Source organism: Adiantum capillus-veneris, chromosome 17 (genome assembly GCF_014529385.1).
Source record: "Adiantum capillus-veneris isolate H3 chromosome 17, ASM1452938v2, whole genome shotgun sequence".
Lineage (NCBI taxonomy): Eukaryota > Viridiplantae > Streptophyta > Polypodiopsida > Polypodiales > Pteridaceae > Adiantum > Adiantum capillus-veneris.
Window position 1 is genome coordinate 135584172 of NC_140947.1, and position 24793 is coordinate 135608964.

The 24793-nt window shown below is 45.1% G+C and overlaps 1 protein-coding gene across 3 annotated transcripts in view; it reads right to left on the bottom strand.

Annotated features, from left to right (window-relative positions):
• Positions 1 to 207: 207 nt before the first annotated feature.
• Positions 208 to 24793, bottom strand: part of LOC147438137 (elicitor-responsive protein 3-like) — a 64804-nt gene continuing 40218 nt past the window's right edge. For 2 of the 3 annotated variants that reach the window (XM_086487471.1, XM_086487472.1), the window contains exons 2-7: positions 3792 to 3896; positions 3585 to 3711; positions 1478 to 1549; positions 1348 to 1390; positions 777 to 1146; positions 208 to 661 (exon numbers count right to left, since the gene is read on the bottom strand). In XM_086487471.1, coding sequence (XP_086343597.1) covers positions 778 to 1146; positions 1348 to 1390; positions 1478 to 1549; positions 3585 to 3711; positions 3792 to 3896 — 716 coding nt within the window. In that variant the 3' untranslated portion in view covers positions 208 to 661; position 777. Of the gene's footprint in view, positions 662 to 776; positions 1147 to 1347; positions 1391 to 1477; positions 1550 to 3584; positions 3712 to 3791; positions 3916 to 24793 lie in introns of those variants that run through there. The other variant, XM_086487473.1, reaches the window with a different exon arrangement.

Here is a 24793-nt window from a genome sequence, read left to right on the forward strand (position 1 = left end):
CAAGACAATCATTTCAGCTTTGTATTTTCTCTTCTATTACGTAAAGTCTGGTTTGCATGCAAAGTATACCGCTAGAAACTCAATATTAACTTTGCATCAGGTAGTATCATTAAGTAATACTTTAGAAACAATGAGTTCTGCACATGAGGAAGGCATCCACATTACAACCAGATCAATTGAGGATAGAGGCAAGCAGAGGTGAAGGTATAGGGATAGAGCATCAATTATGCCAAATCTGAAAAGGCCAGAGACTCATTACATTTTCTGATGTTTTTTTGTACAAGGATATCAATCCACTGCTCAAATTATAATTGTACATAGATGTCCTCGATTCTCCCAAATTAACACAATAATGCATAAGCAAAAGCTCACAAGACTTCACTTAAGAATATGTATCAGGCAAGAGAGGATTACAAATTTCCTACAAATGAAATGCTTTGTGATCAAATGACAAAAAAAGGCGGTGCGGTTAAAATCAATAGGTGCATTAAATCAGTGGCACGATGAAAGGGGTCGCAGGATGGCCGCTACACCAGATAACAGTTTCAACTAGAAGGACTTGCAAAGAATTTATCTTGTGCAAAGGAGGAGACTTGGAAAGAACTTACCTTGTGTCTATAGCACAAAGACGAATATACATGGGAGAGAAGCACTAGGCCCCCTGCAGACAATCAAGATGAAAACAATTACACCTATGATCAGCTAGAAGAAAAATACACTGAAATAAGCCCTCTGCTATGTCAAAAATAAAGTGAAGTTTAAACTTTCCTCCCCACCTTAGTAAGGTGGATAAGAACCAGGAGGCGGAGCACCATATCCGTGCTGGGGAGGATATCCTTGAGGTGGATAAGGGTAGGCTTGAGGGGGATAAGCCCCAGCAGGCGGAGGATAAGGGTATGGTTGGGGCGGGTAAGGTTGTGAAGGGCATGCTCCATATGGAGGCTGATTCCCATGTGCAGTGGGAGGTGGAGGTGGGTACCCACCTCCACCATATGAAGTGTTTCCGGGTGGAGGGTAGGGACAATATGGAGAGTTTCCTGCTGGCGGGTAGGCTGGATAAGCTGGAGGATAACCTGCATGTCCTGAAGGTTGTGAAGGTGCGGGCACTGGTGGTGCCGTTGGAGCCGATGAATTCTGTTTCCCCCTCTGAAATCAAACGAGTAAAAGCATGAGCAGAAGTTGCCTCGATCCTGCAGGCAAGTTGCTTAACTGAAGAACCCAATTTCGGTGCGTGAAATCGAGTGCATTGTAACGCATCAAGCATATGTTGTGTTAAGCTAGCACTTGTCATAGTCCTCTTGTTGACATGCATCATGCACCAGGAGCATTGAAGTTGTTGCCACTCACCGGCCCTGTATAATGCATGATGATTCTCACTTCACCGCTTCTCCTGTACACATGGATAATAGCTTACTAGTACTCCTTGCAAGACTGGCTAGTTTCTAACTTATGTATCAACAGAACTTGAATCACCTACTTTCCACTTCTAGTCGTTAATGGCCATGTAGTGTCATCATAACCATCTGTGAGAGCTTTCTGCAGGAGTATTCTGGACGGTCCAAAACAAAAATGATACCAGTTACAGAAAGAATAGACCTTCGCAAACAAATAAACCTTATGCAGCCATGAAACTTTCTCCATAAAATATAAAACTACTCTCTGACAAGCAATACATGGGGGGGGGGGAACAATCCCCTGTGCCACATGCTGCAAGAAACTAGAATGCATTATAAACTAATTAATGCTCACATTTGAAAAGAGCTGGATGCATGACAGCATTAAGAATTGAAATATCGACAATATCTGCCACACATCTTTTAGGCCAACTCAGCAGTGCACGTCCACCTGATTCCTACCATAGCCAATCCCTCTAACATGGACAGAGTAGCAGTGAAGCACTTTTAGCTCCAACGCCACAATGGTCAAGAGCCATGGGAGCCCAGAGATTCGCACTTCTTTTTCTCCCTGAATGCATCCACACCGCTGCCCAGATTTGCTGCTTTGGCGATCAGATAAGCCACTCAGAGTGCAGTCATGACAAATTGACAGGTCAGCTATTGATTGAAAGTTTCCATCTGAAGCCAAGCACTAATTAGCCGTTGGAGACAACACTATCACGAAGCAAAAGGCAAGAGTCTTATCTACTCAGGAGCTGCTGGAATTCAGTTGGCCTCAGTCAGCTAGTAAGTGCCTTTTCAAAACATTAGAGGAGGAACCTAACAGGTTAAGCGTGTCAATGAGTGATCCAATCTGGGACCAAAATAAATAACAAGCGCCTTGACAGGTCTGACCAAGAGAAGGATGGTCTTCTGAATAAGTGTGAGTGTCACTGTCAAGCTCAGGCATGGCTTGTCACACGAGCTGTCAAGGGGGTTTGAACCCAAGACCTGGGACACATGAGGCTTTTGCTTATCAACAGGATGGGGGGATGCTCCAAGTTCCAACTCACAGAGTTGGGCATGTGAGTTGTAATTTCAAGTTCCTATCTCTCTATAGAAGCAAAGAAAAAGCTCAGGCATGGCTTGGAAAGACAACACACGCCCGAAAACAAGCCTCAAAATATACGTATGTCTTTTGTCGTAGCATACACAAGTCAAAAAGATGGTTCTCCTTCAAGCAAAATTTGGTTGCTACATAGTATTTATATTTTGTTTAGGAAAAATTACCAAATAACTACTGAAATTTGGGTGAATTCCCAAAAGACCCCTATTATTTTGCCCAAAAAAAATCCCAAAATACCCTTAAATTTTTCCGAAATTCCCAAAATACCCCTTGTTCGTCTCCAAACAATTTCCTTTTTGCAACTCTTCATAGAAAGATTAGTTCTCCCTCAACTAAAGATGATAGAACTAGGATTTTGGATGGTATTGTGGGCTCTCAAGCTGAAATAGCTTATCATTAGTAGACACAAATGCCTCTATTTGTGAACGACACTTAAAGATTTATATATATACGACACTTAAAGATAGATCTCTATTGTCAAAAAGACTTGACTATGCAAAATTCGGAACAAGATTGATACAAGGGTACTTCAGGAAATTTTGAAATTTGAGGGGTATTTTCCTTTTGTTTATTACCTCTTTTTCAGATGTGCAATTCATTGATAAGCTAATTCAAGCGAAACGCGTTTGGTGTAAAACTGGTGTTTGTTTCTACCACCCCACCCCCCACCTCCTTTGTCTCTACCCTTTTTCGCAAGACTCACTCGCTATGATTTTCTTTTTTCCTTTTAATAAATTTTGAAATTTGAGGGGTATTTTCCTTTTGTTTATTACCTCTTTTTCAGATGTGCAATTCATTGAGATAAAGAAAAAATAGATCCTAATACTAATGAAGGAAGGCAACTAAAGACGCGCATAAGTATAGGCACACTAAAGCAAACAATAGCAATTAAATGCAATTCATTGAGATAAAGAAAAAATAGATCCTAATACTAATGCAGGAAGGCAACTAAAGACGCTCATAAGTAACAAACAAAAGCAATTAAATCGACACTCGTAGCACACCATCAAAGGTTGCCCGAAGAAATAGAATAATGGTGTCCAAAAGACAGTAATGCCAAGACTAAACTTCATTTCGCTTACTTTCCAGATCCAATAAAATCATCTGTGCTGACTGTGTTGCTGTTCCAGACAGTCAAAATGATTTCACGAAGCCCTTCAATCAATGGTAGCATATATTTTTCATTGAATGTAGGATTCCTGCCACCATCTGCATAGTTGCATTCAGCATATTCAACTTCTATGCAAAGATACAAGAAGGGCAACAGGATATAGACTACAGAACTGTACCTGTATCAGTTTTGGTTCGATACCTGGTGCCAGCATACTCAAGAACCACATATGGATCTTGTCTGGATAGCCACTCAGTGTCTTTTAATTTGTTGCATCCAATAACTGCTCGTGATGCCACCATATCACACAGGAGCACCAAAACAAGGAAAAAAAGTCAGTAAGACTAGAAAAAGGGCTTCAAACCTTTTCTCTCAATAAAAAACTCATTAGAATAATTCAGAGACCCAAGCTAAAAGATACAATGCCCATTACATCTGAGGAAGGACCTTTAAACTTACAACAAGGATAATCCAAGAGATTAACCCTTTCTTACATTCTCTTTAGAAAATCCCTCCATTGGAGGAAACTGTGTGAAAATGTGATCGCCCTCAGAATACCACGTATGTGAATGTGTGGGGGGGAGAGAGAGAGAGAGAGAGAGAGAGAGAGAGAGAGAGACGCTAGAGGTAAGGAAGGCTCATAAGCATGCACTGTGACCCACCAAAGAGAGAGCGAAAGGGGGCCCCAAACGGAAATGACAAAAGGAGGAACTGCCTATAAAGATGCCCAAGGTCCAGGTCGGCCAGCCCTCCCTACGGCCCCACGACCTCAAAAATAGGAGAAATAGGGCGCCCAGTAGTGTGGACCAAATGGACCATGTCCAGCCAGCCAAAGTGGCTCAGCCCGGACCTAATGCAGCTTAGAAATGCAGATCTCTAACACCCTTCTCAGCAACTGTTGCTCAACAAACCGAAAGAAGCCAAAGATGTGACGCCTCAAATGAAGATGTCTGCTATGATATCCACAAGAGGACATTACTCCACATGCGTAGCAGCAGTCTTGGAAACACCAACAGCCAAGAAATCTCCAAGACGATGCCATCACAAGATGTATAGATGTAAAGGGTCACAAACGGGAGTGCACACGAGCAATTGATAAGCTGAAAATAAATAGAACTTGACAGAGAGATAGAAGGGAGAAGATCAACACAGTGTTGGGGACCAGAAGATCGGTTGATCCCCCCCTCGCGCTCTTCAGGCTGCTCATCAAGCTCCCTATCAATTGGCACCTCACCCTTACAAGGTTTCAAGAGACTCACATGAAAAGCATTGTGAATCTTCCAAGTGTCCGGCAACTTGAGTCTGAAGGATACATCATTTATCTTTTCTTGGATCTGGAAAGGCCATAATACCACATGCTGAGCTTTGGAAAAAGCCGTTTCTTTCCCTTCCGTTTCCTTAGATGTCCCTTCTCAAGACATAAGAGCACCCAATCATCCTCCTTCATCTTCAAGTCGCGTCGATGTTTATCTGCTGCCTTCTTATGCCGTGCTTGAGACTTTTCTAGAGCCTCGCGAACTTGGCGAAAACAGTGTCGGGATTTTTATCAAGCCTTGCCCTACCTCCCCTTGGGCACCTATTTTTAGGGGCAGGGGGGTACCCACTTCCACATCTCATCTCACAGAGATAATTTGATGTACTGACAGGTCTTGTGGTTGATGGTAGTCATGGGGGTCTGATCGCCCCCTCCTCTTCACCATCTCTGGCGTTTGTGTTCTCTGTCTCTCTCTCTCTCTCTCTCTCTCTCTCTCTCTCTGGACGAGGGCGAGCAGCCGAGGCGAGGGCAAGCAACCTGAGGCGAGAGCGAGCAGCCTGAGGCGAGCAGCTGGACGAGGGCGAGCAGCTGGACCAGGGCGAGCAGCCTAAGGGCGAGCAGACTGTGGCGAGCGGCCTGAGGAGGGCGAGCATTATGTGGCGAGCAGGCTGACGAGGACGAGCAGGCCTGAGGGGAGGAGACTGAGGCGAAGGACCCTCTCGCGCTGCCAACTTGCTGGACGAAGGACGAGGGACAAGCTCTCTCTCTGTTGGACGAGGGACGAGGGCGAGCTGCTGGTCGAAGGCGGGGCGAGCTGCTGGACCTGGTCGAGGGCGAGCAGGTGGACCTGGTCGAGCTGCTGGTCCTGTGTCAAGAGGGCGAGCAGCTTGCCAAGGGCGAGGACGAGGGCCCTAACCTCTGAAGGACGAGGGCGAGCTGTGCCAAGGGTGAGAGCTAGCTGCCTACCAAGGGAGAGGGCTAGAAGAGCCAAGGGCGACCATACGAGACCAGTGCCAGGGCGAGGAGAGAGCAGTCAAGTCAGCCAGGACGAGGGCGAGGACTTGGTGACGAGGGCAAGGCCAACCAGGGCGGAGGCCAAACCTCAGCTGGTGAGGGCCTTGACTCAATGCTCGCTTTGTTCTTCTCTCTCGGATGGACCAACCAGTCGAGGATGGTGATGCAAGTGGTTTCACCACGCCACAAAAAATGAAAGCGACATTCAAGCGGAGGAACAGAGATAGCATACTCTCGCCAAGCTCATTGCGGGCAGGGAAAACCGTCAGAATCCAAGATGATTTAATGATGGAGAGGGTTCAAGTGATGATTAAATCTGAGCTCAGCTTTATGAGAGATGACATCAGGAAAGAGATGTACGCAAACGCAGAGAGTTATAAGAATTCTATGTATGCAGATATGAGGAAAGAATTCGATAAAGCGATGCTTGGTAAGCATGATGAGATGTATCTATTTGTGAAAGGGGAGATGCAGGCTCTAATGCGGGCAGAAGTGAATGTAATGGAATGTATTATGCAGAAAAAGTTGGATGAGGCAAGCTTTGAATCTTGGAAAACCAATGTGGAAAAGTGCATGAAGGAAAAAGATGCAGTGATTGAAGAGCTTAAAGGGGAACTTGCAGCGTGCAAAATTATGCCCAAAACGGAAGGGGGAAATCAGCCCTCGGTGTTAAAGGAGCTCGAAGATATTAAGGAGCAGGTGAAAACTCTGCGCGAAGGGGAAGAACTAAACTCGAAAGAGGCTTCCTCATGGGCGGAGTGCCTTTCTAAAACACAGGATAAAGTTGACGAAGCAGAAAAATGGATTGAAGGTGCAAAGAAAGGAAAGGCCCGGATGCCAGAAGCCGCACAGACTTCTACCATCATCAATATGACCATTGAGGAGTAACAGAAGAGGAGGACTAGAGCCCTCCATGTGCGTATTACTGGTATCAAAGACACCGAAAATGTAGAAGACGAAGTGAAGGAACTCTTGCAGCGCATGGGCATCCCGGAACCTATGCACACAGGTGCTTGGAGAGTAGGAAAGAAGGGAGTGGATGAGAAGGGAAACGTCAAAGAGAAAGCACTTATTTTGCGTTTCCCAACTTTGGAAACAAGGAAGGAATTCCTGAAGAAGAGACCAGCACTTAAGAAAACTGGAATATTTATGGGGGATGACCTTACTTCAGCACAAATAGCACATATGCAAGAGTTGATGCCAGAGATCAAGGCAGCAAGGGAGAAGGGAAAAATTGCCTTTTACAGAGGAGGGAAAGTAGTGGTTTTGGAAAAACGCACAGCATGACGGTGCGAGACATATGGGACCACACTCCGGATGGCGGCATGGAATTGTAATGGATCATATAGGCTGGATGTGGGTGCCTTTGAAGATAGTTTCAGAAATACAGACATTGTCTTTTACTCGGAGACACATCAAAAATCTGGACAGTTGGTGACTGGCTATTTATGGGAGACAGCTTGTCGGCCAGACGCTAGATCCCAGCATGGAAGTCGAGGTTCAGGAGGGGTAGCAGTCTTATTCAAGGAAGAGTTGCAGCCGCTATTACAGATTGTCCGGAGAGATGACCAGGCGAGATACATGTGGGTGAGACTGAGAGCTGAGACAGGCAGATTCTTATACATTGCTATATGTTACTTTCCCCCTAGCACATCAGTCTATACCTCACCTAGAGGGCAATCCCCTTTCTCTATACTTGATGCTGACATATGGGAGTTCTCTAGAGATAGAGATATCATTCTCTTGGGAGACTTTAATGCCAGGACGGCCAACTCCCAAACGGTATTTTATGATACCTCGGAGGAGATGCTTAGAGAGATGGATATATCGGAGATGGGACTTGACAGACACTCACAAGATAAAGAGCACACAGAGTATGGGAGATATCTCATGGAGATGACAACTACGCATGGTCTGGCCATACTTAATGGTCTAGAGATTTTTCCTTCGTCTTGGGGATTCACATGCTTTCCACACAGACATGGGGCCAGTACAGTGGACTATGTCATGACTTCACCGAGCTTCATCTCTCATATTCAAGATCTCAGTGTGGGCCCTAGGCATGTTGGAGTAGCAGTGGACCATGCTCTCCTGACTTTTTCAGTCTCTTTCCAGTATAGTGTCTCTCAGACACCACGGAGGATTGCACACACACGGTATACTTTTACACCAGAGACAGATTCAGTCTATGTGGAAGAGATTTACAGACGGATGGGGGCAGCCGAGCCTGTATATACAGTGGAGGAGATCACCACTTTATTGACGGAGATCTTGCATGGGGCAGCAGCAGAGGCATACCCACACACTCAAACAGATCAGAGAAGACGTATTGGGAACATGCCTCAGAATAGTTGGTATGATGAGGAGTGCAAAGAGATGAGAGTTCAGATTCAGAGCGAGCTTATACTTGGAGTCATTACATATAGACAGTCTCGGATTGCCCTTCGGCGTTTAGTGCGACGGAAGAAGCGGGCCTTTTTAGCCCAGATGGAACGTGATTTGTATCAGCTCTTTTTGAGCCGAGATTCAGGTGAGGCCTGGCGTCTCTTCCATGAGCACTCACCTCCTACAGTGATTACCTCTCCCGAGATTTGGGGTCAATATGCAGCATCATTATATACATTACCTAGGCAACCACCATTACCAGACCCTCTAGAGCCATGTCCAGCCACTAGTACCTTCTTTACCACTGAGATGGTGAAGAACGCCATTGACAGGATGAGGACTAGGAGAGCATATGATCATGATGGTTTGGTGGCAGAGCACTTGATACATGCTAGAGATTTACTGTCAGAGGTTCTTGCGCGGTTGTTTAACCGTGTCATGTGTGAGGGACTACCCGAGTCCTGGAGATTATCTACTATTGTACCTCTTTTCAAGGCAGGGGACCCCACAGTACCAAGGAACTACCGTACTATTATGATAGGGCACACATTGGCACGGTTGTATGCATCCATTCTTGAACAGCAACTGAGTAAATGGGCAGAAAATGAGGGCATACGAGCAGCAGGACAGGCTGGATTCAGGAGGGGTTTCTCCACTTTGGACCATATTCTTACACTCAGAGCCATTATTGAGGAGGGTCGGGCACATGGGAGACGGATGTATTGTTGCTTTGTGGACTTCCGCAAGGCATTTGACACAGTGCCGAGGGCCAGATTGATGCACAGGCTACTGAAGTTGGGAGTACCCACAAAGATCATATGGGGGATCATGGCTTTATACGGCTCAGTGACTGGCCAGGTACGCACTCCTGAGGAGATTTCTAACATTGTTCATTCCACTATTGGAGTGAAACAGGGGTGTCCTTTGTCCCCTACACTTTTTGGTATGTATGTAGATGAGGTCTCTGACTACATTGACAGAGAGGGTGACAGAGGCGCTCACCTGGCAGGGACATGGATCCCTTTATTATTATATGCTGATGATATTGTGTTAATGTCAGAGTCGCCAGAGGGCATGCAAAGACATTTGGATGCATTGCACAACTTTGCAGAGGATAGTGGACTGTCTGTGAACCTTGGTAAAACCAAGGTTATGGTGTTTAACACCACACCACAGTGGGTCAAGAGATCGGCACCTACACTCGTATATGGCCAGGACACTGTGGAGTACACAGATGAATATACATATCTGGGGGTGGTATTCACGGGACCGAGGTTTACCCTGAGGAGAGCAGCAGAGACTAGACTATCCAGAGCCTATGCGGCATTAGGAGGGCTAAAGAGGATGTGTTCGCAGGTTCAGTTTCAAGAACCACGAACAAAACTATGGCTCTTTGATACTTTGGTTGCTTCAGCTATGCTTTATGGGGTCCAAGTTTGGGGACCATCTGTGAATCATGACAGTTGGAGGAACATAGAGAGACCCTTGGTATTTATGATATCCCGGATGATTAGAGCCAAGGCCTCGGTACCACATGCGATTATTCGAGCGGAGGTAGCCGCCCCTCCTATAGAGATTGAGGCTCTTACCAGATCAGTGTCCTTTATGCACAGTCTATGGGATACACATAGAGGCAGATATACTAGACTGGCTCTTGAGTCCTCTAGACAGTTAGCGATGCAGGGAGATGCATGATGTTGGTATGCACAGATGACCTCATGGTTTCAGAGGCATGGTCTCAGCATGGATAGATTGCCTCCCTTTCAGTATTCCCTGGATGCACCCTCCCTGCCAGTCACACGGACGGAGATCACTAGACTCATTCGTCAGGATCTTATACAGTTGGACACCAAGAGGACATGGGTAGAGCCGATACAGAAGTTGGGCACGAAAATGGCTTTCTACAAAGAGCACCTTCTCCAACTTTCAGGGGATGGGTTTGTGACTCGTCCGAACTACATGGACACTCATTTTATCTCATGGTCTGCGATGTGCTATTGGTCAGATTCGCACATCCTCACACCAGCTGGAGATTGAGACGGGTAGATTCAGAGGGATACCACCAGAGGCTAGGATATGTCAACTATGCGGTAGAGAGCCAGAGACAGAGCTACACTACATATGCCACTGCACTGTGTATTATGAGATACGAGGGCGCTTCCATTGCTTATTCAGGGAGGGTTTTGGACCCCTAGATAGAGTCATGAGGTATCAGGACCAAAGATGCCTTGCCTTATATCTACTTGAGCTACACCGACATAGAGACAGTCTGTTGGGGAGACATGGAGTACGACAGTCGCAGAGACAGATCACAGATTTCTTTGGATCGAGGGAGCCAAGAGACCAACCACCAGCACAGGGTTGTACCCGCATTCATACCAGAGGCACCCTCATTGACAGGGCGATTGAGCTCGGGAGATCGAGACGACCACGACCGAGACACAGGAGCACACTACATCGACGGAGACTCCAGCAGAGGATCAGAGGCATTCTAGCACGACACCCAGATTGTCATTGAGGGCCTATTCTACATTTTCACATCTCACATTTCACACTTCATTTCAGTTTTCATTTTTACTTTCAGTACTTTTTGTACTTGTACTTCAGACATTGTATTAGATTCACCACTTTGTATCTGATGGTCTCATAGGTCATTTTGGCCTCTTGAAGACGTTAATATATCATTTCATTTCATTTCATTACTCTCCTCTCTTCTCACGCTTCCGCACACGCGCACTTTCACAGTCCTCTCTAGGCTTTGATGTGTCTATGTCAGAAATAGTATGTCTCTGACTCTGCCCTCCATCACATGCTCTAATCATCCAAGCTATGCCCACAATGATCCATTGCATTTCCAGACTACAGTCTGCAACATGTAGCTTGTAGGTGGATCAACCTGCATCCCATCGGCCCAAATCACCAATCCATGGGTCGACCATCACTGATGAGCTAACCATCTATGTAGAAGGCTTTTTTGCCTTCTCTCCTCTCTTGAAACACCCTCGGCATACATGTGCTCTCCTATGCTTCATCGAATCCAGCATCTTCAAGAGATATCATCTAGGAAAATTGTCATAAATTGGTGACGTGGCTGCTGCCGGTACACACATACCCGCCTGGCTACCCATGGTACACACACATACTCTTGGCAAGGGTTGGCTGAACTGCGACCACAGGAATGCTAACGCGGCTGGCAGAAATGGTACGGACAGGGCCAAATCCGTACAGCCTTTTGCGTGGAGCGCCATGGACAGCTTACGGCACTTTTTGGCTACGCAAGGCTGGGAAAATTTCTTACGCAAAGCTCAGGCTGCTTTTTACTTCCACGCAAGCTTGAGAGAGAGAAGGAGCTTTATATTTAAAAGTTGATTTATTTTTGTGAAAACTTTTTTGAGGCAGTTTTTATGGACAGCCTTTGGAAGCTTTTGGGCTCTGCTTTTAGCATCCCTTGTAAAATCTTTAAAAGGGTCTTTGGGCTCCCACTCTGCAGAGCATCTGGACACAGAGTCTGAGAGTGAGACCCGAAGGCTCGCTTGTATTTTGAGTTGCAGATTAATGTAAAAAGAAATATCGAAAGGGGCGCCAGTCTTTGGGGCCAATATCTCTAGGCACGAAACTCCACCGGGCCAGTGTCGAATCATTTGAGAACTGTGAACTGTTTGAAGTGATTATTTGTGGTGTCGTGGTAGATTCTCGACTTGGAGTGTCCAAGTCTGTTACAGTGGTATCAGAGCACGGCCGGTTTCTCTTCTACGGGAAATCCGATACCTTTTTATTTTCGCGGCACCTATGGCTTCAGGCAAAGATCAGTCGACTTCCTCTGCATCCGGCGATGTGGGAAGAGATCACAACAAAGATTCACGCGAGTAGTATGGCCCGCCTCGGCCTACTCAGGCGGAGCTCGAAGAGATGGAGCGTTAACGAGTGATCGGCGACGCAACAAAGATGATGCTCAATTTTGCAAAGGACCCAACAAAATATATGAGCGAGACCTCTTTCCATGAGGTGACTCACAGTGGAAAAAGACCACAGAACCACCCCTCAAACCGGCTCTCAAGAAACCTCCTACGCCCAGGATGTACACAGAGCAAGAATTGGAAGAGGTGGTTGATGCACGAATTGCTCAGCTTTTTGACGCGCAGAACAAAGTTAAAAAGCATGACAAAAAGCAGAAGAAAGGCGCTCACTTCCCGGGTTATTTGGGTTGTTATTCTACTTTTGAAAAGGCAAGAAAGCAAAAGAAGCGTGTTAGGTTTGAAGGAGTACCCAGTTCTTCTTCTTCTTCTTCTTCTTCTTCTAAAGCGAATGTCACAAAGTGATGATGTGACAAAACCCTAACCCTAACTGGCTGCCCAATCCGGAAATGTTGACGTGGCTGGCTGTACCCGAAAAATGCGGAGCATATGCCACGTGGCAGGCTGTACGGACATCAGCGCAATTTGCGGCGCAATTTACGGACAGCAGCTTTGCGGCAGCAGTGCTTTTTGGACAGTTGCTTTTTCTATGCAAGTGAACGAAAGAGAGCGAGATACTTCTTTTGCTTTATTTTAATAAAGCATAAAAGAGAAAGAGAAAAAAGCTTTGCTTTATTTTTACAAAGCTTTTGAGCTTTTGATTTTCAGCTTTTGGGGGCTCTGCTTTTGGCAACCCTTGTACCTTTAAATATGTGAGCACGCCTCTCACAACTCAGTGCATCTCGACGTAGAGTTTGAGTGTGAGCGCCTGCCCGCACTCTTGTACTTTGAACTCAGATTAATACAAAAAGAAATACCGAAAGGGACGCTTGTCTTTGGGGCCAATCTCTCTATGCACGGAACTCTGTCGGGCCAGTGTTGAATCAATTGTGAACTGTGAACTGTTTTAAAGTGGTTATTTGGTGCTGTCGCGGTAGATTCTTGACTTGGAGTGTCCAAGTCTGTTACAGTGGTATTAGAGCACGGCCGATTTCTCTTCTACGGGAAATCCGATCCCAAAAAAAAAATTCCACGGCACCTATGGCTTCACGCAAGGATCGGTCGACTCCCTCTGCATCCGGAGATGGGGCAAGGGATCACAACGAAGATTCCGCAAGGAGTATGGCCCGCCTCGGCCTACTTAGGCAGAGCGTCAAGAGATGAAGTGTCGTCAATTGATCGGCGATGCAACAAAGATGATGCTCAATTTTGCGAAGGACCCAAAATTTGCAAAATATCTGAGCGAGACTTCTTTTCAGGAAGTGCATGCGCAGTTGTAACAAACTGCTGACGTGTTGAAACCCTAATTCTGCTGAAACCCTAACCCTAAAATCAGAAACCCTAATTCTGCCCGAAACCCTAACCCTAAAATCAGAAACCCTACGAAGAAGCAACAGAAGAAGAAGAAGAAGTTTTACAAACTTACAAAGTCTTGACGAGTGGCCTATTTTTAAAGAAGAGTTCCCACCAACTTATGGGACCCCGTCCGATGGGGCCCAAGTGACATAAAGGCATTAAAAATAAAGCAGAACACACTCAAAAGACTTTGCACATCAAAATATGATGATGTGGCATCTGTACGGACGTTCCGAAATTCGCGGCGGATTTTTAGGGAACTTCCAAAATTTTAGGAAAGTGCTTTTTTGGGGTCAGCTTTTCATATTTAATGCTTTTAGGCTTTGGGCCTTTAAATATGAGCCTTGGGGGCCCCCTCTGGCACTCTTTAGCGCGCAGATTGCAGAGGAGGTGCTTTCCGGCTGTTGTACTTTGCAAATCAACAGTAATATAAAGAAATACCGAAAGGGGCGCCAAGGTTTCGGGCCAATACTCTCTGGGGTGAAATCCCGCCAATCCGTGTCGCGTGGCATCTCTCTCTCTCTTAATTCAGTTGTTATTGAATAGTTGTTATTGAAGTGCTAAAAGTCTGTTCAGTCTGTTCTTTTCTATTGGCACGTGGTGCCCGTCTTGTGACAGTGGCATCAGAGCATCAGGCGTGTGCTTTTCTGAAAGCAGACCAGTCCTACAAAAGAGCAGGCAGAGCTATTGGAATTGAATTATATTTAAAGTATCAGCCACTCTCACCCTTACTTCATCGCGCATCGGGCGCGCTCCCGTGCTCCCGTCTTCACCGCTCATGTCTTATAGGGCATAAGCCAATTAAGATCCCTTGCAAGAGAAGGATCCAGATTTGTTTCAAATCACTGTTTTTCTCAGAAGCAGTGCCATACAGATGTTGATGTCTACAGCTACCAAGCAGCATACTCCCAGTACTTGGCAAGCTTTCAAGAAAAAAAAAAAATTTGCCCGAAGTTATATGGTTTCTGACATCTTCCTTCGGAGTACAACTTCTCGCAGAGTGGGGTATCCTAAAATGCTTACCATGGAAACCCTAGCAGATTATATCTTGAAATTTCTCGACATCTCTCAGTAGATGTCTCTTCACGAGCAGATGACCTTGGAGGTTTAGTGCGATTGCTATCTTGGGACTACCATCGCCGGCAAAGCAACACCATTTGTCCAAGAGCTGATGGATCATGTCGTGCTCGGCTACGACCTCATGGAAAGAACCTAACCCTAATTTTTGGTGCACGTTTCAAGATGGAAAGTCAGTCGACTTTTCGAGCTCGGCTGATGTCGAGATTGCTTTTTAAGTTTGAGTTCTGTTCGATCTTGTTTAGTGATCCTGTTTGGAATTTGTTTGAAATGGATGGTATCTGTTTTGAACCTGTTTTGGTGCCGATTTGAATCGTTTGACTCTGGTTTGATACTAGTTTCAATGATTGGTGATTTTACTCCCGGATGGAGAAGTGAGAAATACTGTTTTGGTATTGTTTGAACCTTGGAACGACGCAGGCCGATGCCTCGGAAGCGTTTCGTTGTATGTATGAAAACGTCGGAACGACGCAGGCCGATGCCTGGGGAGCGTTTCGTTGTATGCTAGAAAACCTCCGCACGACGCAAGCCAATGCCTGGGGAGCGTTTGGTTGTATGCTTGAACCTCCAAGCGACGCAGACTGCTGTCTGGGGAGCGTTTGGTTGTACAGTCTTCTGAGCTCATGGCCCGGACCTTGTTAGGTTATTTGCGGGGGGAGTGACGAGGTTGTAGACAGCTGGATAGTGAAGGAGTACGAGCGGAAGTGCGACGCGAGAGAGAGTGCGAGAAGAAGAGCACGACGATATGGTGAACTCGCTCTACTGTAATGTGTAGAGCATAGTGAGTTCTTATTAGGTTTTTACAAAAGAATATGTGTACATACTTGGCGGCCCGCCCACTTACCTGGGCGACCACATTGGGCTTTATACCCCAACAACCTCCCACTTAAAGTCCAATGTGGTACTTTAAGTGTGAGAGAAGCTACTATACAAGCTAATATACAAGAGATGTAGAGAAGTGATGTACTACCCTACACCTAACTGCTTGCGAAAATGCGCAAAGCTCTCTGAGGGAAGTCCTTTTGTAAGTAGATCAACAGGATTTTCTGTGGTGTGAACTTTGACAAGCTGAAGTTGCTTATCCTCGAGCATTTCCCTGATGAAATGATACTTCACATCCACATGCTTTGTCTTTGAGTGATAAACTGGATTGCGAGCCAATTGTACAGCACTTTGACTATCACAATATAACACAGGCATCTCTTCTTTGATTCCCAAATCTGTTACTAGTCGATTAAGCCAAATTGATTCTTTGCATGCCTCTGATGCTGCAACATATTCAGCCTCTGTAGTAGACTGAGTAACACAATCTTGTAATCTAGAACGCCATGATACTGCTCCACCAGCCAATGTAAAGACATACCCTGACGTAGACCTTCGGTTGTCTAAGTCACCTGCATAATCTGAGTCTGTAAAACCCTTTACACTTAGCTCCTGACTCCCATAGCATATACGCATACTCTTTGTAGCTTTCAGGTATCTCAATATTCCTTTCACTGCCTCCCAATGTTTCTTGCCTGGGTTTGACATGTATCGACTTACTACTCCCGCTGCAAATGCAATGTCTGGGCGAGTAGCAATCATTGCATACATCAAACTACCCACTGCAGACGCATATGGAATCTTATCCATTTCAGCCTGTTCTTCCTCAGACACAGGACAATCTTGTTTGCTAAGTTTCACATATGGTGGCAATAGAACACTCAGTGCCTTTCCCTTCTCCATATTGAAACGTTGCAAAACCTTGTCAATATACTCTGTTTGAGATAACCAAATCAACTTCTTTGATCTGTCTCTCTCAATGCGCATACCAAGTATATGACTTGCCTCACCCATGTCTTTCATGTCAAACGATTTTGCCATCTTTGACTTCAAAGCTGAAATTTCTTCCAAGTGCTTGCCAGCAATCAACATGTCATCCACATACAAAATAAGGATCAGCCAACTGCCATCCTTAGCCTTCTTTGTATATAGACAGTGATCGAACTCACTACGTTTGTAGCCTTGAGAAAGCATAAACTTGTGGAATTTATGGTACCATGCCCTCGGTGATTGTTTTAAGCCATAAAGACTCTTTAGCAACTGGCATACCCAATCTTCCTTGCCTTTCTCAACAAACCCTTCTGGCTGCTGCATGTAAATTTCCACATCTAAATCACCATGCAAGAACGCTGTCTTGACATCCATTTGGTGCAACACCAAATCTAATATGGCAACCAATGCAAGAAAGCATCTCAATGTAGTCATCTTGACCACCGGAGAGAAGACTTCATCAAAGTCAATGCCTTGTTCTTGCTTAAAGCCCTTGGCAACAAGCCTTGCTTTGTACTTTGGCTGACTATCATGAGCGGTGATCTTATACCTGTAAAACCATTTACAAGGTAGAGCCTTTTTGCCCTGTGGTAATTTAACTAGCTTCCATGTCTTGTTTTTATGCAGAGCTGTCATCTCTGACTGCATGGCCAATTGCCAATTCCCGGAGTCCTTCATTTGCACTGCTTCCTTGTAACATGAAGGCTCATTGCAATCAGTCAACATGACATAGTTCATAGATGGAACAAACCTATCAGGAGGTCGCGTGACACGTCCAAATCTACGCACAATAGGTGGCTCAGGCTCAGCCACAACCTGTGGTTCCACTGTATCCTGTCCTTGCTCCTCTTGAGCCCTGACATTTTGTCTTGCACGTGCAGGTCCATCTTCTTGGAAGACAACTCTTCTAATCTCCTCAACCCTCTCTGGTTTAGAATGATATTTGGATTCATTAAAGTGAACATCATTGCTGCGGACAACCTTTCTAGATTCGGGATCCCAAAGTCTGTACCCCATCTCACCAGAATTACCATAGCCTAGAAAGATGCACTTTCTACTCTTTGGCTCAAGTTTGTTCCTAAATTCCTTTGGAACATGAGTATATGCCTCACAGCCAAAGACTCTGAGATGCTTGTATGAGGGCATTTTGCCTGACCATACCATCTCTGGCACTGAATCCTTCTGCAAAACCTTGCTAGGAGATCTATTTACAAGATGAACAGCTGTTGATACAGCTTCAGCCCAAAACCCATTTGGCAGTTGTGCATTAGACAACATACTTCTGACCTTCTCTTGTATGGTCCTATTCATCCTCTCAACAACACCATTTTGAGGAGGATTGTAAGGAGCAGTAAGTTCACGTTTTATACCTTTTGACTCACAAAAGTCCTGAAAGGCCTTTGAAACATACTCTCCACCATTGTCAGTGCGTAAGCATTTAAGCTTCTTGCCACTCTAATTCTCCACAAGTGTCACAAACGTTTTGAAAACACTAAACGCTTCATCCTTGTGCTTGAGAAAGTAAACCCATACTTTCCTCGAGTAATCATCTATAAATGTCATAAAGTAAGAAGCTCCCCCTAGAGATAGGTTAGGCATAGGTCCACACAAATCACTATGAACAAGTGCCAACTGTGTATCTCTTCTACTGCTTCTATGCTTATGTGGCTGCTGTGTTTGCTTACCATACAGACAATGTTCACAGAATTCAAAATCATTAAATGAAAAGCCAGGCAAATAACCAGAACGAGACAAGATTTCCATTCCCTTCTTGGACATATGTCCTAACCGGCTATGCCACAAAGAAACGTTCGGCTGCTCGGTTACATTGATTACATTTTTAGAGACATTTGATACATAAATCATGTAAAGTCCTCCAGACTTTACTCCATGTGCTACTGTCATAGAACCCTTGGATATCTTCCACATGTTCTGTCCAAAAGTGGTGACGTAGCCAGCATCATCAAGTAAACCTGTGCTGATCAAGCTCTTTGTAATTGCGGGAACATGTCTCACATTTTTCAGCGTGAAAGAAGAGCCATTCTGAAACTTCAATTGAACATCTCCAACACCTAAGATCTCACATGTCTGCCCATTGCCTAGCCGAACATGATCTTTAGTGGTCACATAAGAGGTAAATCACTCCTTGTTTGGAGACACATGAAGTGATTCCCCTGAGTCTATAATCCAGTCACTCACTGCATTTCCATCAGATGTTGTAAGAAGAGCTGAGTCCATTGTATTCTTCAAGAAGTAGATGTCTCCTGACACTAAACTGTCATCCTCTGCAACAGTGTTTGTCACATTTATTTCTTGAATCTTCACTGAGGACTTGTTCTTCTCACCATGGTCTTCAGCTTTCTCTTTGCCTTTTTCTGCTTTCCATTCTCTGCAGTCTCTTTTCATGTGACCCTTCTTGCCACAATGGTAGCATTCTATGTCACTCTTGCCTTTAGCACTGCGGGCCTCTTGCTACGAGACTGAATCCTCTTTCCACCTTTGTACTTTTCTTTGGTCCTTCCCCTGACAACTAAGGCTGTTCCTTTGCCTTTGTCCATTGTCTTTCTATTGGTTTCTTCAGTAAGCAGACTTCCTTCTACACCTGCTATGTTCAAACCATCTGGAGGTGCAGAATTACTCAAAGCTGTGCGAAAAGTGTCCCAACTTTCCGGCAATGTGATCAACAGGAACATAGCTCTAACAGGTTCATCAAACTTGACACCTTGAGCTGACAACTGACTATAGATTGTGTTGAATTCATTCAGATGATTGGACATAGGTGTCCCTTCTTTCATCTTCAAGTCAACAAGCTTCTTAAGCCAGTATACCTGTGAAGCTGCACTCTGCTTCTCATAAAGATCACTCAGCTTTAAACATGCTTGATAAGCCGACATCTCGTCTGCTACATTGAAGTAAACGCTTTCTGCCAAAGTCAGCATAATGGTAGAAAGTGTCAATTCATCCATTTCGCTCCATTCATCTTCGTCCATATCTTTTGGTTTTATCTCCTTGAGCTTTATAGGTTTTATCTGCTTCTTTTGTACCAACACGTGCCAAATCTGCTTCTTCCACAATGGGAAATTGGTTCCATCCAACTTCTTGATATTGTAAAGAGCAGTGTCCTGTGATCCAGCCATAGCTACGCTTTACAGTAGTTTACTTTCCTGGGAAAAATTCGGCAGAGTTTCCCCTGTAAACTGACCTCTGAACCAATATCAACCTGTCAAATGAAGCAAGAAAGCTTCAGATTTTGCATAAATTTCGGCAGAGTCTCCTTTGTAAAATGGCTCTGGTGTACTAAAAACAGACCAAAAAACAGCTCAAAAACACTGTCTCTCTGACACAGTAAGCTGCGGGTAAACCTATCCTGCACCTGTACTGTCTCTCACTGTCCTGTCACTGTCCTGTAAGCATAGACTGCGACAATGCCTCAACGGAAGTAAAGCAAAGATGCAATCCCAACTCTCTAACTCACAGTCAATACATCCTAGCTGCCCATCTAAGGGTGCTCGAGGGATCGCTCCAAGACCTGTATCACCGAAAGGATCTCAACATTCGAGAATCCCCCAGCTCAATAAAACCTCACTCGACCCTCAACAAAGGCTGCAGTAAATCTGACAGTACATAGACTTCCCACAAAGTCATACATCCACAAATTTCCCACTGTATGCTGTAACCGCTGCGGCGGTTGTTTGCTGCGTGACTCACAGCCAGCAAACCCTCAACAGACATACATCATCTCTGACAATACATCCCATGTGGAAGTACCTGCAATGTCAGGATGAAATCTGGAATATCAAGCAGCAAACACAAGCTACCTGATGAACTAGTGGATGTCGCCTACAGTCTGTGTGTAGATGTGCCCGTGTCGTATGTGACACGCCTCCAAGAACTGTGAGCCGTCCTTCGATGTGTAGACAGCCACAAATCAACACTCTGGGAGTGTCTATATCCTCAGCACCTGCAGTCGTAGGCCGAAACCCCCAAATTTGCAGAGTCGGATCTGCACCCGTCGAGACCACGTAGTCGAAAATGGCTTACGCAGACCTTTGTCGAAGCCGAACGGTGGCCGAGATGACCTCAGAATGAAATTCTGACAACACCAAGCCCTTCGAAACGTCCCACGAGATTTGGGGCCGTGTCTTCGCCTTTCGAATTTCACTCCAATCTGAGCTGGTGACTCTAGCCTCCTGCAGTGCTGTCCCGAGCCTCGATCTGAGCTCTGATACCAGTTGAAGGAGTACGAGCGGAAGTGCGACGCGAGAGAGAGTGCGAGAAGAAGAGTACGACGATATGGTGAACTCGCTCTACTGTAATGTGTAGAGCATAGTGAGTTCTTATTAGGTTTTTACAAAAGAATATGTGTGTATACCTAGCGGCCCGCCCACTTACCTGGGCGACCACATTGGGCTTTATACCCCAACAGATAGTCACTATGTGGGAACGTCTTCTTAGAAGATGGGCAACGAATTACTTAGTAATTACTACAGTAAACCCGAAGTGTATAAATAGAGCCCATTACATTGTAATCGGGTTGGCAATTATTATCATTTGGGTTAGCGCCTTGGCTATACTTGTACTTGAGAATCATTGGCAGTATTGTCGGCTGTACTTTCTCTCTGTAATCATATTCGTTGTAATCTTGATCTATAATCCCAATCATGGCATATATTTCAGTTATACTTACTTCTCGTCCACTCTTCTGAATCTGAATCTGAATCTGATCCTTCTTTCCAGTACATAAGTTTGATTCTTATTTCAGTATCCACATTTCAGTCTAGTCTCTGATTCCTGTCCAGTCTTTTGTCTGAAATCTTCCCACATTAGTAGTTGAAATCTTCCAACACTGGAATTAGCTGTCTCAAGAGATCAGCTCCAATTCCATTTTGGCGATCACGGTGGCTCGAGCTGAAGCTCGTTGACTGAAAGACTCTTCTCCCAGTTGAAGTTTTCAGCAATGGCACCAAAATCCAATCGTGGCCGGAAATCTACCATTCGTGTGGACCCCATTCCTGAGGAGTCAGGAAGAGAGTCTGACCTTAAGCAAGAGAAAATGACTGACACTGAGGCTCAAGAGGAGCATAGTCAGGCTGATGAGGCGCAGGACTCACAGCACTCCAGTCATTCTCGACGCCGACAGGCAGAACGGGAAGCACGGAAGGCAAAGAGTTCCAAGAATTCTCAGTTTCGCCAGAGAGATGAGGATACCAAGGGCAGTAAGGGAAGTCACCGTACTTCTAGCAGACAAACCAGAGAAGACACTAATACTGAGACAGAAACAGAGATTGATTGGGATGCTGACACTGACAATTGCAAGAAGGCTCCCAAGCGTCATTTTGAAGCCAAGAAGAGAAGTGGCAGGATCAATAGTAATCGAAATGATTACACAGCTTCCCTGAAGATTTCCTTTCCAATATTCAAAGGGGGAAAAAAGGATAATCCAGATGTTCACATACAAGCTTTCGAGCAGTATGCTGAACTAAAAAACATTGATGAAGATGATTGGGGGGAATATTTTCCACAAACCTTGAAGGAGGCAGCGAGGAAATGGTATTACCATTACCATGCATGCCAGCTGAGATCATATAACAAATTGCTTAAGGCCTTCAGGTTGGAATATTCCGACAATAGAGGAGACGAAGATATTCTCTGTGAATTAGATAAGATCAAACAGAGGAATTTGTCAGTCCGCACCTATGTGGAAAAGATAAAAAGAGCTAACCAGGCAGTTGCAAGAACCGCCATCTGAGAAGAGATTGAGGGCATGGTTCTTGAATGGGTTCAGAAGCAAGAAGCTTAGGGAACAAGAAGTACCAACCCCTACAAAAAAATTCAATGATCTGGTCCAAAGGGCATTAAAGCTGGAACAGCAGGCTAAGAAGGAGAAGAGCCACAAGAAGCGAAGGACTAGTAGCAGTAGCTCTGCTACTGAAACTTCTGATTCCAGTAAAATGTCCAGTAGCTCCGAGAGCAGCTCCAATGAACGAGCAAAAGAGAAATCAAAGAAGGGATCATGGACCAAGAAAATTGAAGAGATGGCTAGGCAGATTGCAGAAATTAGCCACACAAGACAGCCGGTCCGAAAGATGGAGACTTGGTGTTCAAGATGCAAATCCAAGGACCATATCTCCACTGAATGTCCACAATATACCTACTTGCAAGGCCTTTGGTCACCTATAGAATAATTGTGACATCAGAATTCACCATTTTAAGAAAGGAAAGGATTTGTCAGTGGTTGCCTACACTGAACCACTGAAGGTAGAACCAGTCAAAGTAGCTCAAGAGGAGAGACCAGGTACCAGTGGTACTGGTCAAGGACGTGGCAGATACCAACCAGGAATGGGCAGAGGAAGAGGAAGAGGCAACTTCCAGAACAGGAGCATGAACTGCTATACTTGTGGGAAGTATGGTCATTTTGCAGCCCAATGTCCAAATGCACCTGTAACGACTACTACTGAGGCTAAGGCACCAAAGCCAGTCCCAGTCAGAGTGGTTACCAGGAGCAAGGGAGTAGTCATTGAAGAAATCCCAGACATTTTAGAAGTACCAGTCAATCCTAACAGCAGCAAGTGGGCTCAACAAAGGGAAGTTTGGAAGGCCAAAGGTAAAGAAAAGGTGGTAGATGAGTGGCAAGAGCAGCGAGAACTAGCAGCTAAAATCACGGAGGATTTAGCTAAGAAGCTGCCAGAGCAGCCAGAAAGTTCCGAAGCTAGAGTCATTCAGAGGATACCAGCCCAATCAACTGATAAAGATCAGTCAGTACCGGCCATGACAGAGACCATGCTGGCTGTGGTACATGGACTAGCTGATGAAATGGGAGTGGATGGAAAGAGTAGAAGCACTGTAAAAGAAGAATGGCAGTGTGAAGATACCAGTTCTTCAAGCTCTAACAATCGGTCTGACCAAGAGAGAGAAGAAATTCATGTGAAAATTTGTGATAGAATCCAGAAGCTGACTGTAGAGCTGGAGGATATAAGAAAGACCTTGCCTGAAGTGGCTAACTTTATCAGACAACGCAGGAAGACTGAGGCAGAGGCCAAAACAGTGGACCTGACGGCTGTCCGGGATGATGAAGTTCCACTTATTCAGGTAGACTACAAGGTCAGGAAGCAGTGGGAACCTCTCTCAAGCGTTATCCTGGATGGAGGGGCAGGAGTCAACATAATGGGAGCCCATCTTCAGCAAAGAATGGGTATCACTAATATGAAACCAACACCATTCAAAGTAAGAATGGCAGATCATAAAGTCGTACAGGCGACGGATATGATTGAAAACATGCAGATAAGAGTTGGGAGGGAGAAATTCAAAACCAATTTCCTAGTCCTGGATGTGCAGATGCTACTAGGGCGCCCATGGTTAAGAACGGCACATGCTGTTCATGACTATGCAAACCAAACTTTGACCATAGAAGGGGCCAGTGGCAGAATCCAAATTCAGACCAACAATACCACGAGTTGGAAAAAGGAACTGAAGCCGAAGGAGTTGTGTCAGAAGTACAGAGCCAAGAAAATCGAGCTGATGACTCGCACTTACTAGAAATTCCTCGTTGAAGATCAATAATTGCAATGATCTATCCCCATCACGATGAAATTTCAAAAGATTACCCGCGCCGGTAAACTCGTTGAATTCATCAGTGTAGCGTGCGTGCGGCCCAGAACATCTAAGGGCATCACAGACCTGTTATTGCCTCAAACTTCCATGGCCTAGACGGCCATAGTCCCTCTAAGAAGTTGGCCACAAAGAGGATCCTTCGTGTACCTAGTTAGCAAGCTGAGGTCTCGTTCGTATAACTACCTTGGCCTGCTAACAGCTCCACCTTGGCCTTTTTAGCTGCCTCTCTTGATCTTTGTATGGCCATTCTATCATTGGTCAAGTCCAATCCTTGGTCCTTCTTGAACTCCTACTCGTAATCTTTGAATGGCCATTCTATCAATGGTCCAGCTGGCATCCCAACATCAGAACCAGACAATGGATTTTTCAGTCTCACATCAGAATCAGACAAGGGAATTTTTCAGAAATTTTGGAATCTTGCCAAAATTCAAGAAAGAAGGGAAGGATGTAGACAGCTGGATAGTCACTATGTGGGAACGTCTTCTTAGAAGATGGGCAGCAAATTACTTAGTAATTACTATGATAATTACTACAGTAAACCCGAAGTGTATAAATAGGCCCCATTACATTGTAATCGGGTTGGCAATTATTATCATTTGGGTTAGCGCCTTGGCTATACTTGTACTTGAGAATCATTGGCAATATTGTCGGCTGTACTTTCACTCTGTAATCATATTCGTTGTAATCTTGATCTATAATCCCAATCATGGCATATAT